The sequence below is a fragment of the Mus caroli genome, chromosome X (genome assembly GCF_900094665.2).
Source record: "Mus caroli chromosome X, CAROLI_EIJ_v1.1, whole genome shotgun sequence".
Classification (NCBI taxonomy): Eukaryota; Metazoa; Chordata; class Mammalia; order Rodentia; family Muridae; genus Mus; species Mus caroli.
In genome coordinates this window covers 67,471,525-67,483,110 of record NC_034589.1, presented here as the reverse complement: position 1 = coordinate 67,483,110, position 11,586 = coordinate 67,471,525, and the positions used below count along the sequence as shown (strand labels likewise).

The 11,586-nt window shown below is 45.0% G+C and overlaps 1 protein-coding gene across 1 annotated transcript; it reads left to right on the top strand.

Annotated features, from left to right (window-relative positions):
• Positions 1–6,180: 6,180 nt before the first annotated feature.
• Positions 6,181–11,174, top strand: LOC110286499 (melanoma-associated antigen 10-like). Its single transcript, XM_021152864.1, has 4 exons — positions 6,181–6,245; positions 7,742–7,834; positions 8,576–8,664; positions 9,581–11,174. The coding sequence occupies exon 4, from the start codon at positions 9,638–9,640 to the stop codon at positions 10,640–10,642; it is 1,005 nt and encodes a 334-aa protein (XP_021008523.1). The 5' UTR covers positions 6,181–6,245; positions 7,742–7,834; positions 8,576–8,664; positions 9,581–9,637; the 3' UTR covers positions 10,643–11,174.
• The last annotated feature ends 412 nt before the right edge of the window (positions 11,175–11,586 follow it).

Sequence of the window (11,586 nt, the reverse complement as noted above, 5' to 3'; positions counted from 1 at the left end):
TTTATGCTTCCTGGCTCAGGGTCTGTGAGATCTTACAACTGTTGAGAATAGATAGACTATATAAATTAATGGCAACTTTTATTTCTTTCAGGTCCCCTAGGTATTCAAACTAGACTTCATAGTAAATGTGGTGACAAGCATGAAGGGATCTATGACCAGTTTACAGCTCTGCTGGAATCAGATATGTTTAGATGCTCAGCACACCAGACACACTGAGGCATGATGGCCATAATACAAAAGGACAAAGCCACTTATTTGGCCTCTTACCTGGCAGACCTCTGTATTAGTCAGGGTAATCAGGGTTCTTTAGAACAACAGAACTTTCAGAATGAACAGACACACACACACACACACACACACACACACACACAGAAAGAGAGAGAGAGAGAGAGAGAGAGAGAGAGAGAGAGAGAGAGAGAGAGAGAGAGGATTTATTGGAAGGACGTACAGGCTACGGTTCAGATAATCCAACAATGACTGGCTGTAAATGGAAAGTCCAAGAATCAGTTGTTGTTCAGTCCTCTGGAATCCCAAGAAGTAAGCTCTAAAGCTAGTGAAGAAATGGATGTGCTAGCAAGGCAAGGGCAAGCAGGGAAAGAGCAAATGCTTTCTTCATCCAGGTCCTTATATAGGTTTCCAGTAAAAGGTTTGACTCAGGTTAAAGCTATATCTTCCTGCCTCAAGATCTAAAGGCATGTGGACCTACTTCAAAGTTCCCACTTCAAACCAAGGACACAATATCTCATAGGTGTGCCCCCCATTTTTGGATTTTAGTTCATTTCAGATGTAGTCAAGTTGACAAGCAAGAATAGCCGTCAGAACCTCTTCTCTCATTCCTGGCATTAGCCTTCCTCCCTTGACTCCTTGCTTCATTCAGCTGTGGACTGAAATCAGCCTTTGTTTCCCAATTGAATGCTAACAAATACCTCAATAGTTGTCCCTGGAACAGTAGAACATCTCATTATATCATCTAAATTTCCATACCCTTTAATTAGGTCTATAATTAGGTCTCACTTTGCTGACAGAATAATAAGCCTTTCTCCCAAAGTCTTCTGTAGCTCCCTTTTATTGATGGGTGGGACATAGGACTATGGTATTTGTCAACTAGACAGTTACTGGGACATTGAGTTAGAGGAGTTCTCTTAGTGTCTGGCCCATTTTCAGATTCCTTCTTCAGTGGAAAGAAAAGTGAGCTCTTTAGATATAATCAGTCTTCTCCAAGGGACAAGTTCCCACATAGGTTGTACAACTTCATGTGGTCAGCCAGGTACACATACATAGGAACAATGCTAAATGAACTCATCAAATTATGTATACATGTGAACATGTGCATGTGCACACACATTTATATACATGTAAGAACAGAAATTAAAGAAGAGATCATAAATTTGTGAGGAGGGGACATCGGAAGACTTGAAGGAAGGGGAGGAAGGAACAGCAGTGATGTCGGTGCTCATTTATGATGTTCTAATAATTTAAAACTTATTTTTAAAAAGTGAGCTCTCTTAGTCCAAAAGCTTGGAATACCCAAGATTTCCCCCAAGATAGCCCCTGCTCCAGTTGTTAGGGGACCCATATGAAGACCAAATTGCACATCTGCTAAAAATGGCAGGGGGTGGGGTGGGGTTAAATCTTGACACTGCATGCTCTTTGCTTGGTGGTTCAGTCTCTGTGAGCTCCCATGGGCTTAGGTTAGTTGACTCTGTAGGTCTTCTTGTGGTGTCCTTGACCCCTCCAGCTTGCTCAGTTCTATCCCACCCTCACTCAGAAGACTCCTTGAGCTCTGCCTGATGTTTTGCTGTGGATATCTGCATTTCTTTCAGTCAGATGCTGGATGAAGCCTCTCAGGAGACAGTTATGCTAGGCTCCTGTCTGCAAGCATAGCAGATTATGGTTAATAGTGTCAGTTGTTGGCTCTCACACATGGGATGTGATCAAGTTGGCCAGCCAATGGTTGTCCATTTCCTCATGTCTCTGCCCCTTCTTTAATCCTGCAGATCTTGTAAGCATGACACATTTTGGGTCGAAGGTTTTGTGGGTGGGTTGATGTCTACCTCCCTCAACTGGATGTCCCACCTGGCTACAGGAGGTGGCCTCTTCAGGCTCCATATCACCCACTGCTAAGAGTCTTAGCTAGGGTCACCCTGTCTTAGTCAGGGTTTCTATTCTTGCACAAACATCATAACCAAGAAGCAATTGGGGAGGAAAGGGTTTATTCAGCTTATACTTTCCACATTGCTGTTCATCACTGAAAGAAGTCAGGACAGGAACTCAAGCAAGTCAAGAAGCAGGAGCTGATGCAGTGGCCATGGAGGGATGTTACTTACAGGCTTGCTTTCCCTGGCTTGCTCAGCCTGCTCTCTTATAGAACCAAGACTACCAGCTCAGAGATGGTCCCACCCACAAGGGGCCTTTTCCCTTGATCACTAATTGAAAAAATGCCCCACAGCTGGATCTCATGGAGGCATTTCCCCAACTGAAGCTCCTTTCTCTGTTATAACTCCAGCTGTGTCAAGTTAACACACAAAACCGGCCATTACAATTGACCCCTTGTCAACTTGACACACAAACACATCACTGTTAAACCTCAACCCTTACATTCGTACTCATCTCCAACCTAAATAACTTTAAATGTCCCACAGTCTTTACATATTAAAAGTTCAAGCCCTTTAAAATATCCAATATCTTTTAAAATTCAAAGTCTTTTAAAAATTCAAAATCTCTTAACTGTGAGCTCCACTAAAATATTTTCTTCCTTCAAGAGGGAAAAATATCAGGGCAGAATCACAATCAAAAGCAAAATCAAACTGCAAACATCCAATGTCTGGGATCAAATTCAAAATCTTCTGGGCTCCTCCAAGGGCTTGGGTCACTTTTCCAGCCCTACTCTTTGTAGCACACATCTTGTCTTCTAGGCTCCAGGTGCCTGTACTCCACTGCTGCTGTCCTTGGTGGTCATCTCATGGTGCTGGCATCTCCAAACACTGCTATCTTCTGCTGTAACTAGGCTTCACCAACAGCCTCTCATAGGCTCTCTTCATGGTGCCAAGCCTCAACTCCTTTGCATGACCCCTTCTGTCCTGGGCCATCAATTGCAACTGAGGCTGCACCTTCACCAGTGGCCTTCCATGGCCTCTCAAAGTGCCAAACCTCAGCTGCTCTTTATGACACTTTCATGCCTTTCAAAACCGGTACCACCTGGGTGACTCTTACACATTACCAAGTCCAGCCACAGCACAAGGTACAACCTTGGCTATCTCTGGAACACAGCCTCTGTGCTCTCAGAAAACACTTCCCAGAAGATGTCACCTCAATGATGCTGGTCTTCTTCTTAATCACTGCGAATTTCTTAGCTCCAGCTAACCAGCATCAATAGTCCTAGTAATACAAAGGTTTCACTTTATAGTTCTGGTATCTTATTAATCACATCTGATTATTCAGCCCCAGCTAACAAGAACCACAGAATCTTCACAATCAAAATAGCAATGGACCTGAAAAGAGTCTTTAATTTTCCCTCTGAAATTTCACAAGCCAGGCCTCCATCTTCTACACTGTTCTCAACATTATCTTCCAAGCTCCTACACAACATCCCACAGGGCTCTTAACATCAAATAGATCTTCAATCCCAAAGTTCCAAAGTCCTTCCACAGTCCTCCCCAAAACATGGTCAAGTTGTCGTAGGAATACCCCACTATGCTGGTACCAATTTGTCTTAGTCAGGGTTTCTATTCNTGCACAAACATCATGACCAAGAAGCAGTTGGGGAGAAAAGGGTTTATTCAGTTTACACTTCCACACTGCTGTTAATCACCAAAGGATGTCAGGACTGGAACTCAAGCAGGTCAGGAAGCAGGAGCGGATGCAGAGGCCATGGAGGGATATTACTTACAGGCTTGCCTCCCCTGGCTTGCTCAGCCTGCTCTCTAGTAGAACCAAGACTACCAGCCCAGAGATGGTCCCACCTACAAGGGGCCCTCCACCCTTGATCACTAATTGAGAAAATGCCCCACAGCTGGATCTTATGGAGGAATTTCCCCAGCTGAAGCTCCTTTCTCTGTGACAACTTCAGCCTGTGTCAAGTTGACACACAAAACTGGCCAGTACACACCCCCATAGATTCCCTGAATCTCCCTTGTCCCAGGTCTCTAGCAAGTCCCAGAACACTCCCCTTTGATTACTGTTATCACTCTCAGCCCTCTCCCACACCCCCCTTCCTACACCTGATCCTCATTCCTATTTCCCTCCTCATCACTTCTCCCACACAGTTCCCCCCACCTTCCACCAAAGATAGACATTACCTTACATTATTTTTTTTTTAATGATGTTTCTGGACTTAGGGAAAGGAAAGACCAGATAAAAATGAATCTGTGTATAAATTGGGCCTGAATCTAGTGCTGTAACAAAATCTGCATATATAATCCTCAGGATTGGACAGGTAAACGTCACTAACTTGTTCATAGACGGAAAGTTATTTCCAATGATATTAGAAAAGATCTGCTTCCGGGAATCTTCAAGATGAGAAGATGGGTGCATGAGCAAAATAATCCTCTACCACAGCCCCCAGTTAGTGATCTAATTGGATCTTCTCTCAGAATTGGAGGGTTTTCTGGAACTCAGGCTCAGGTCCGGTTGGCAGGGATTGAGAGTCTAGAGCCGTGGTTTCTCTGCTTAGTATATTTGCCATCCTTTCTTAGTCTCCTATACTGACAAAGATCAATTGTCAAATGACCCAAAACATTCCTCTAGTGACGAAAGAATAGAGTTTGCTTTTGCCAGTGAAGCTTAACATGCAACAAATGAAACAATTTTAGAGAGTTACTGTGGCCTGTTGGTGAAGAAAAGAGAATACTATTGTTTGGTGTGGAGAGAGAGGTTTCTAGCTATATTGTGAAGGATGGTCATTAAACTACTTTTTTAGAACTTGTTTAGCTCCTACTTGAATGATTGAAAGGAAGAAGAATCCTTACCACGTTTTTGAAATGAATTCCAAGTGTTTGGTGAGGAAGTCAGTTTATTAAGGAACAATTAGTAGATTAAAACATCTGTGATGAAACAGCACTGTAATACCTGTTCTGGGTCTCCTTTCTATGTCTCACATCTGGATAGGAAGACAACATTTGCACTGAAAACCCCAAGACATGTCTGGAAATGTGCAGAGTCCACTCTGATTGGACTAGCATGGGCCACAGAATAGAATGCGTTAAATGGATGCACTGAGGTCACATAGTATTCATCTGGAAACAGACATGGGAGCTCAGAAAGCACTCAGAATTCTCACCTGAATAACTCCATTCCTGGACCATGTTGCAACAGTATCCTTTTGAGGGTCCTGAACAAAATCCAGACTGACTTGTGAAAATGAGTTTTTTCCCAGGTTTTGCATTCTCATCAGAGGACTTGGTGGACTCAATGCATTCTCTGAGTATCCTGTATGGGAGACAGTTATGCTGTAGTTTTGAAGTTGAGTGAGAGCTTAGGGTGGACTGTAAACGCAACGTTCAAGATCTCCAAGCAACGTCATTTTACCCATCAGGATAACCTGGCATAAGGTGGTGTGCCCTAATTGTTAGTTCCTCCATTCTTGGGGTGCTATTTTTACACATTCCCAGAAGGGAAGAAAGGAGTATTGTTCGTGGAGGAGAAAGTAAGACCTGAGAGAATGGGCTGTGGGAGCTGATTATAAAGACACAACATCATATAGCTCTGCTAGACTGCACCACATAGGGGTCACTTACGCAAATAAGCCCCTTCTCCTCCCTCTAGGTGCAAACTGTCATAAGAACAATTTCAGAGGTTGCCAGAGAGGAGTGGACCGTGTGACTTTCTGATCCAGATCGGAGCTGGGAGTGTGACTCAGAAGCTCCCCTAGATACACGGGTCTCTGCTACATTGTATCCTTTTGGAGGTCAAGCATAAACTCTAGGCCACCATGTGGGAATGAGCCTCTCCCCAAGCTTTCATATCTGGGTTCCTAGGAGTTTTAGAGTCATTTTGTGAGATTCATGAAGCCCAGAAGCTGCCTCAGTGCTGACTTGCGGAAAAGAGCCCCCTCCCCAACCCTCTTGCATCCTGGGACATTGAGGATTCAGCGCCATTTTGTGAGATTCACGGAGCCCAGAAGCTGCCTCAGTGCTGACTTGCGGAAAAGAGCCCCTCCCCAACCCTCTTGCCTTCTGGGACATTGAGGATTCAGCGCCATTTTGTGAGGATGCTGGAGGCGGTCCCGCCACACTTTCGGTGTTGAGGTGAGTGCTTCTGCTGAGGTGAGGTGGGTGGAAAAGGCCTCTTTCAGGATGGATAGTGTCCACATAATGCAGTTTAACCCATTTAGTTAGACTGGCACCAAGTGGGGCCACTTGGAGGTTCCCATAAGAATCCTACTCTTCGAGGTTAACGTCCCACTGGACCGGAGAGTGTCCTGGGGAAGCGGCACGCCTAGTACAGGGAACTTCAAATTGTTAGCTGCACTCCTGTGGTGAGTAGTGTTTTAAATAGTGGGCCAGTGGTATTTTGCCAAGTCTGTCACATATGGAACAATGATGTTTAGAGGTCTTTAAAACAGAGGGCAATGTTCTTTTCAGAGTGTATTTGGAAATTTTAAGTGGAATGCAGAAGCTTCAGTTGGGATCCACTAGAAGTGCTCCTCTCACAGAACTCAGCACCTAGGAGCCATTTAGGAGTTTCAGATAGAGGAGGAGCACCAATGTCTTTCAGTCATGGTGGGAACTAGGTTGCAGAAGTGCCACCGTAGATCGAAAGGCAGGGATAGTATACCAAACCATGCCTCTATATAGTCCTAAAAACCTGGCTGAAGTACAGAAATAAGTTCCCTCTCCTTTAACATCCACCACCAGATACCTGGGGTCCGTGGAGTCATTTTTGTGAGGTCCTGGAGCTTTGAGGTCCAAGTTCTGACTTATAAGAGTAAGCCCTGCCACACTACTCTTCCATATCCATATCTGTGGCTGTGAGGACCTGGACCCTTTTTGTAAAGTTCCTAGAGAAGAGATGGCCATGAAAAAGCTTTTGTGCTTTGTAAGCGAGTAGTGTTTCCATTCTGGTTACAGGCTCTTCAGTCAATGCAATTTAACCCCTTTGATATCATGTAGACACTGAGCATGAGGCACTTTCCACACTTCTACTTCCTCATCTGGGGACTTGTGGACTTAAAGATGCTTGTAAGGTTCCTGGAGGGGAGACAACCATTAAAATTGATGAAGGTGTACTTTTGAGACATTTTCTGGGTAGAGGGTACTCAACACATTCTGGTACCCAGTGAGGCCCACTTTTAGAAATGAGTCCCTTGCACTTCAGATCTTAGACTTCCACATTCCCTTCAGCTCTGGGCAAAGTAACCTGATGTAGTGCACCTTTGCTTCAACCTGTAGGGTATGAGGGAGAATCAGGCCTTGTTCTGAGGTAAAGGCCTCTGTAGCGGTAAGGCACCAGATCCCTGAAGGAGGAACAAGGAGACCCCTGATACTATACATATAAAAGCTGCCTCTGTTGTATGTACAGACTAATCTGGGGAAGACTATGAATTATGTTTGGGTATAAGGTGGGGAGCAAGGGTGGCCTGGGCCTTAATGATAGATGTGAGGGTCAGCAGGTACCTTGTTGGAAGTAAATAGGAAATCCTTCAGAATCCCTAAGACAAGAATGGACTCCTGATCCTTCTGCCAGTCTTGAGAAACACTCCCAAGAGTGTTTAGATGTCCTTCTTAACTTCTGTGTCTTTCAGGAAGTTGAGACTGAGTAAATAGGATTACCAGAGAAGCAAAGAGAGCCACACCTGGTTACCAGAGTAGGTGTGTAGTATCTGCCGGCAATCAAGGTGAGTAGACATGGTAAGAACTGAACATCAGAAAGTATACATCGTCCTCCATACATGGTCTGCCCTTGTTCTCCTGCCTAGGATGCCCTGGAAGGGTGGTTGTTGTGGCTGCATTACCTTTCTGCCTCAGGTCTGGGGATAGGAGGTCTGAGGGATGTGAAGACCTTGGTAGTAAGGTCTTCAGATGTCAAATAAAGAGGAGAGTCCCAGACGAGCCAGACCCCAGGCATGGACCTCTTGTGATGACTGCATGTTTCTGCAGCCAGAAAGAAGGGACTTGCTGTCTGCCTGTGTCCTGGGACCAGCTCTTGGGGAAGCTGAATGACCGGCTTACTTAAACTAATACAGGTGGGAAAGAGGAACACAGATGGGAAGAGGAGTACCAGTATAAAGTGAGCCTGTTGGGAAGCACAGATCAGATAAAGATGCTGCAGTAAATGGACACAACATGGTCTGGACCATGCATGCATCTCTAGGGATCCCACTCAACATAGAAGCAATGGGACCACCAGTTCAAACCTTCTGATTATTTTCATGATCTCTTGGTGTTGAGGGACTTGATCTGAGTGTGTGACCTTGGTTATTTGTGGTTCCATGATCTATCATCAGAGTAGGTGGAAACCCTAGGGGATGTTGAAAGTAACTCCAACTCAGAGCACAGACAGAGGACCCACAGAAGCTTATCTCCTGTGACTCCCATGTTCCAGGGCTGGATTGTCAGATCTCTTTTCTTGGTTCTAGGACATTGGTCTCAGAGATCTAAAGACCCTGGTTAAAGGAACCCTGACTGAAGTCATCAAGGGAGGCTCTCAGGTCGGCCAGGACTCAAGGTAAGAACTGAGTAAGTCAAGTCACCGATACAGATGGGGTCCAGCCCCCAACTACTCTCCTGCCAGCTGGGGGAACCCTATGAAAGAGAGGCATATCCCTACTCTCCCTCTTGTCCCCTCCCTTCCTCTTTCCTCTGTCTCAGTGGAGTGGACCTTTGCTTAAGCCCTGTAGTCTCAGCTCATCACAGGAAGCAAAGCCATAAAGCTAAAAGTTGGGCAGTTCCCTCATCCCCTACTTATGAACCACATTTAACTAGAACACCTTTTGCAGTTGCCTTGAATAGTTGCAAGATGAAGGCACCGTCACTGCCTTTTCAGAGAGGAGGCAGTTTGTTTCAGGGATTTGCCTCAGGACAGCAGAAGGGTGGGGTCCAGGAGTTTGTTTTAGGCCAGTAGATGAGATGGAGTCCAGGCCCTGACAGGAGACAAGGGAGGACCCACAGTGAACACAGAGGGAATTTGAGAGTTGCCTAACTCTTCACAGTGCAGTTCAAGCTCCTATCTAGAATGGGGATCCAGTATTAGCGTTGCAGTCTATGATTGTGGGGTGCCTCATCCTCTCTTACAAGAGCTAGGTAAGGATCTTGATCTGAGATGATTTCATCAGGGGAAGCCCAGGCAGGTCTAGAGTAAAGCTGAGGTGCAACCACAAATATGTCACATGTACACCAAAACTCTTTGCTTAGCCTCATGCACATTTCTGGAAACCCTGAAGCCTCTGCTCTGCCCCAGTTTCAGTATGAGGAAACTTGTCACTACTCCCCTCAGTCTCTCAAGAGACAGACGTGACAGGGAGATAGGACTGCTTGTTGCTTTAGAACACACATAATAGAAAGCCTGTTATTGGCATTTTGTGAGCCTTTCCAGTGAAGTAACCGTCAACAATGAATACTTCTACTGTCCCCTTTTCCCCTAGGTCTCTGGATCTATATCTTCAAGCTCCTGCCTGGTGTTCAAGACTAGAGTTATCATCATGCCTAGACCTCGGAAGCGTAGGAGATGTATGGTTGAGGGACAGCCCGAGGCCCAAAGTGTTGCGGTTTCAATGGAAGAAGATTCTTCCTCATCCTCTTCTACTTATTCCTCCTCATCCTCTTCTACTTATTCCTCCTCTTTCCCTTCTTCCTTCTCTTCTACCTCTTCTTCCTATGCTCTAACATCAGGCAACTCAGAGGAGGGCTGTGCTGCTTCTAGAGCATCAAGTCCTTCTCATAGTCCTCCAGGAGCTGGCTCCTCCTGCACTGATATGATTTCCTCTCCACGTAGCCAGGTCAGTGCAGACTCTGAAGGTATGGAGAGTCTAGGCTCCTCACAGGCCCTGCCATGTGGTACTTCAATGTCTACAGGTGAGATGGATGCCAAAGTAGATGAGTTGGTAAAATATCTGCTCTTTAAGTATCTTATGAAAGAGCCAGTCAGCAAGGCAGAAATCCTGAGTAATATCATTAGAAATTATCAGGACTACTTTGCTGTTATATTTAGAGAAGCCTCAGAGTGCATGCAATTAGTCTTTGGCCTTGAATTAAAGGAAATAGATCCTGCTAGCCACACCTATATCCTTACTGTAGCCCTAGAGCTCACCTATGATGGGATGATGACTGATGTTCAGGGCCTACCAAAGACAGGCCTTCTGATCATGGTACTGAGCATAATATTCATGGAAGGCAACTGTGTCCGTGAGGACATGGTATGGGGTATATTGAATAACATAGGCTTGTATGCTGGGACTGAACACTTTATATATGGAGATCCCAGAAAGCTCATCACTGATAATTTTGTACAAGAAGGGTACTTGGAGTACAGGCAGGTGCCTGGCAGCCACCCTCCTTCCTATGAGTTCCTCTGGGGCCCAAGAGCCTGTGCTGAAACCACCAAGATGAAAATCTTGACCTTTTTGACCAGCATCAATGGGAGTGATCCTAGATCATATCCAGTGTGGTATGCAGAGGCTTTGAGAGATGAGGAACAGCAGGAATAGGCTAGAAAAGTCTGGCCCCTGATACTACTGCTCTGAGCAGCACACATTATAGTGCACGTACAGTTCCCAATTCAGATAAAGTTACATAGACTCAGTGAACTAAGCAGTGGACCCTCAATCTAGATCTGGTGGGAGGAGAGTATGAGCCACCCCACTCTCGCTGTTCTGTTTGAGTGACTCAGGAATTTTTCCTCTTAGTATTCTAAAATGTTGCTACATTTTCTAGAAGGCTCATTAGGCTGAGTTTTAAGCTTCCAGTTTATATTAGTCATGCACTTACTGTTGTTTATCCATGTTGAAAAAGCATTGCAATTTTGTAAAACAAGTTGGGATGTTTTCCATCTGATCTGCAATCTGTCACAAGACACCATGGTGTTGGGATTATTTCCTCAGCTATGAGGAAGAACTGGATAAACAGAATAAAGTTGTTAATAATAGAATAATAATAATTGTTAATAATTGCCTTATTATCTTTAGTTTCTTATTCTGGCTAACTAATTAAATTCTACCCTAAATAAAGTATAGGAAATGGGCTCACATGCTCCAAACTTTGATTAAGCATATAACCTGTGCAAGGCTGCAAGTGTTAGCAGTTAGGAGAAATAGATCCATGCTTTCATATAGATGGGGTGAGTGTAGGAGCCGCAGCGCTGTGAGGAAGATGGTGAGAAGTCCTTTCAGAGCACAAGCACTAGTACAGGAAGAGGACTGCAGAGGGGGTCTCCTAGGGTGAACACCACAAGGAAACTTGGGAGTTGGGGGAGGGAGACTGCAAGGTAATTAAGTTCAGGCCCTTGGGAGCTGTGACTGTCTTCAGGTGAGAGGAGGAGAAACTGCTCTCAGCATTTTCTATTGGAGGTGGACACTGCAGGGGCAATCAAACTAGGATGTCTAAGTGGTAGAACATTTGGGTAGCAAATGCAGTCATCTCAAATTACAAACCC

Bases quoted from the DNA above. Each gene is read 5' to 3' on its own strand.
- LOC110286499 (XM_021152864.1), top strand. From the start codon at position 9,638: ATGCCTAGACCTCGGAAGCGTAGGAGATGTATGGTTGAGGGACAGCCC.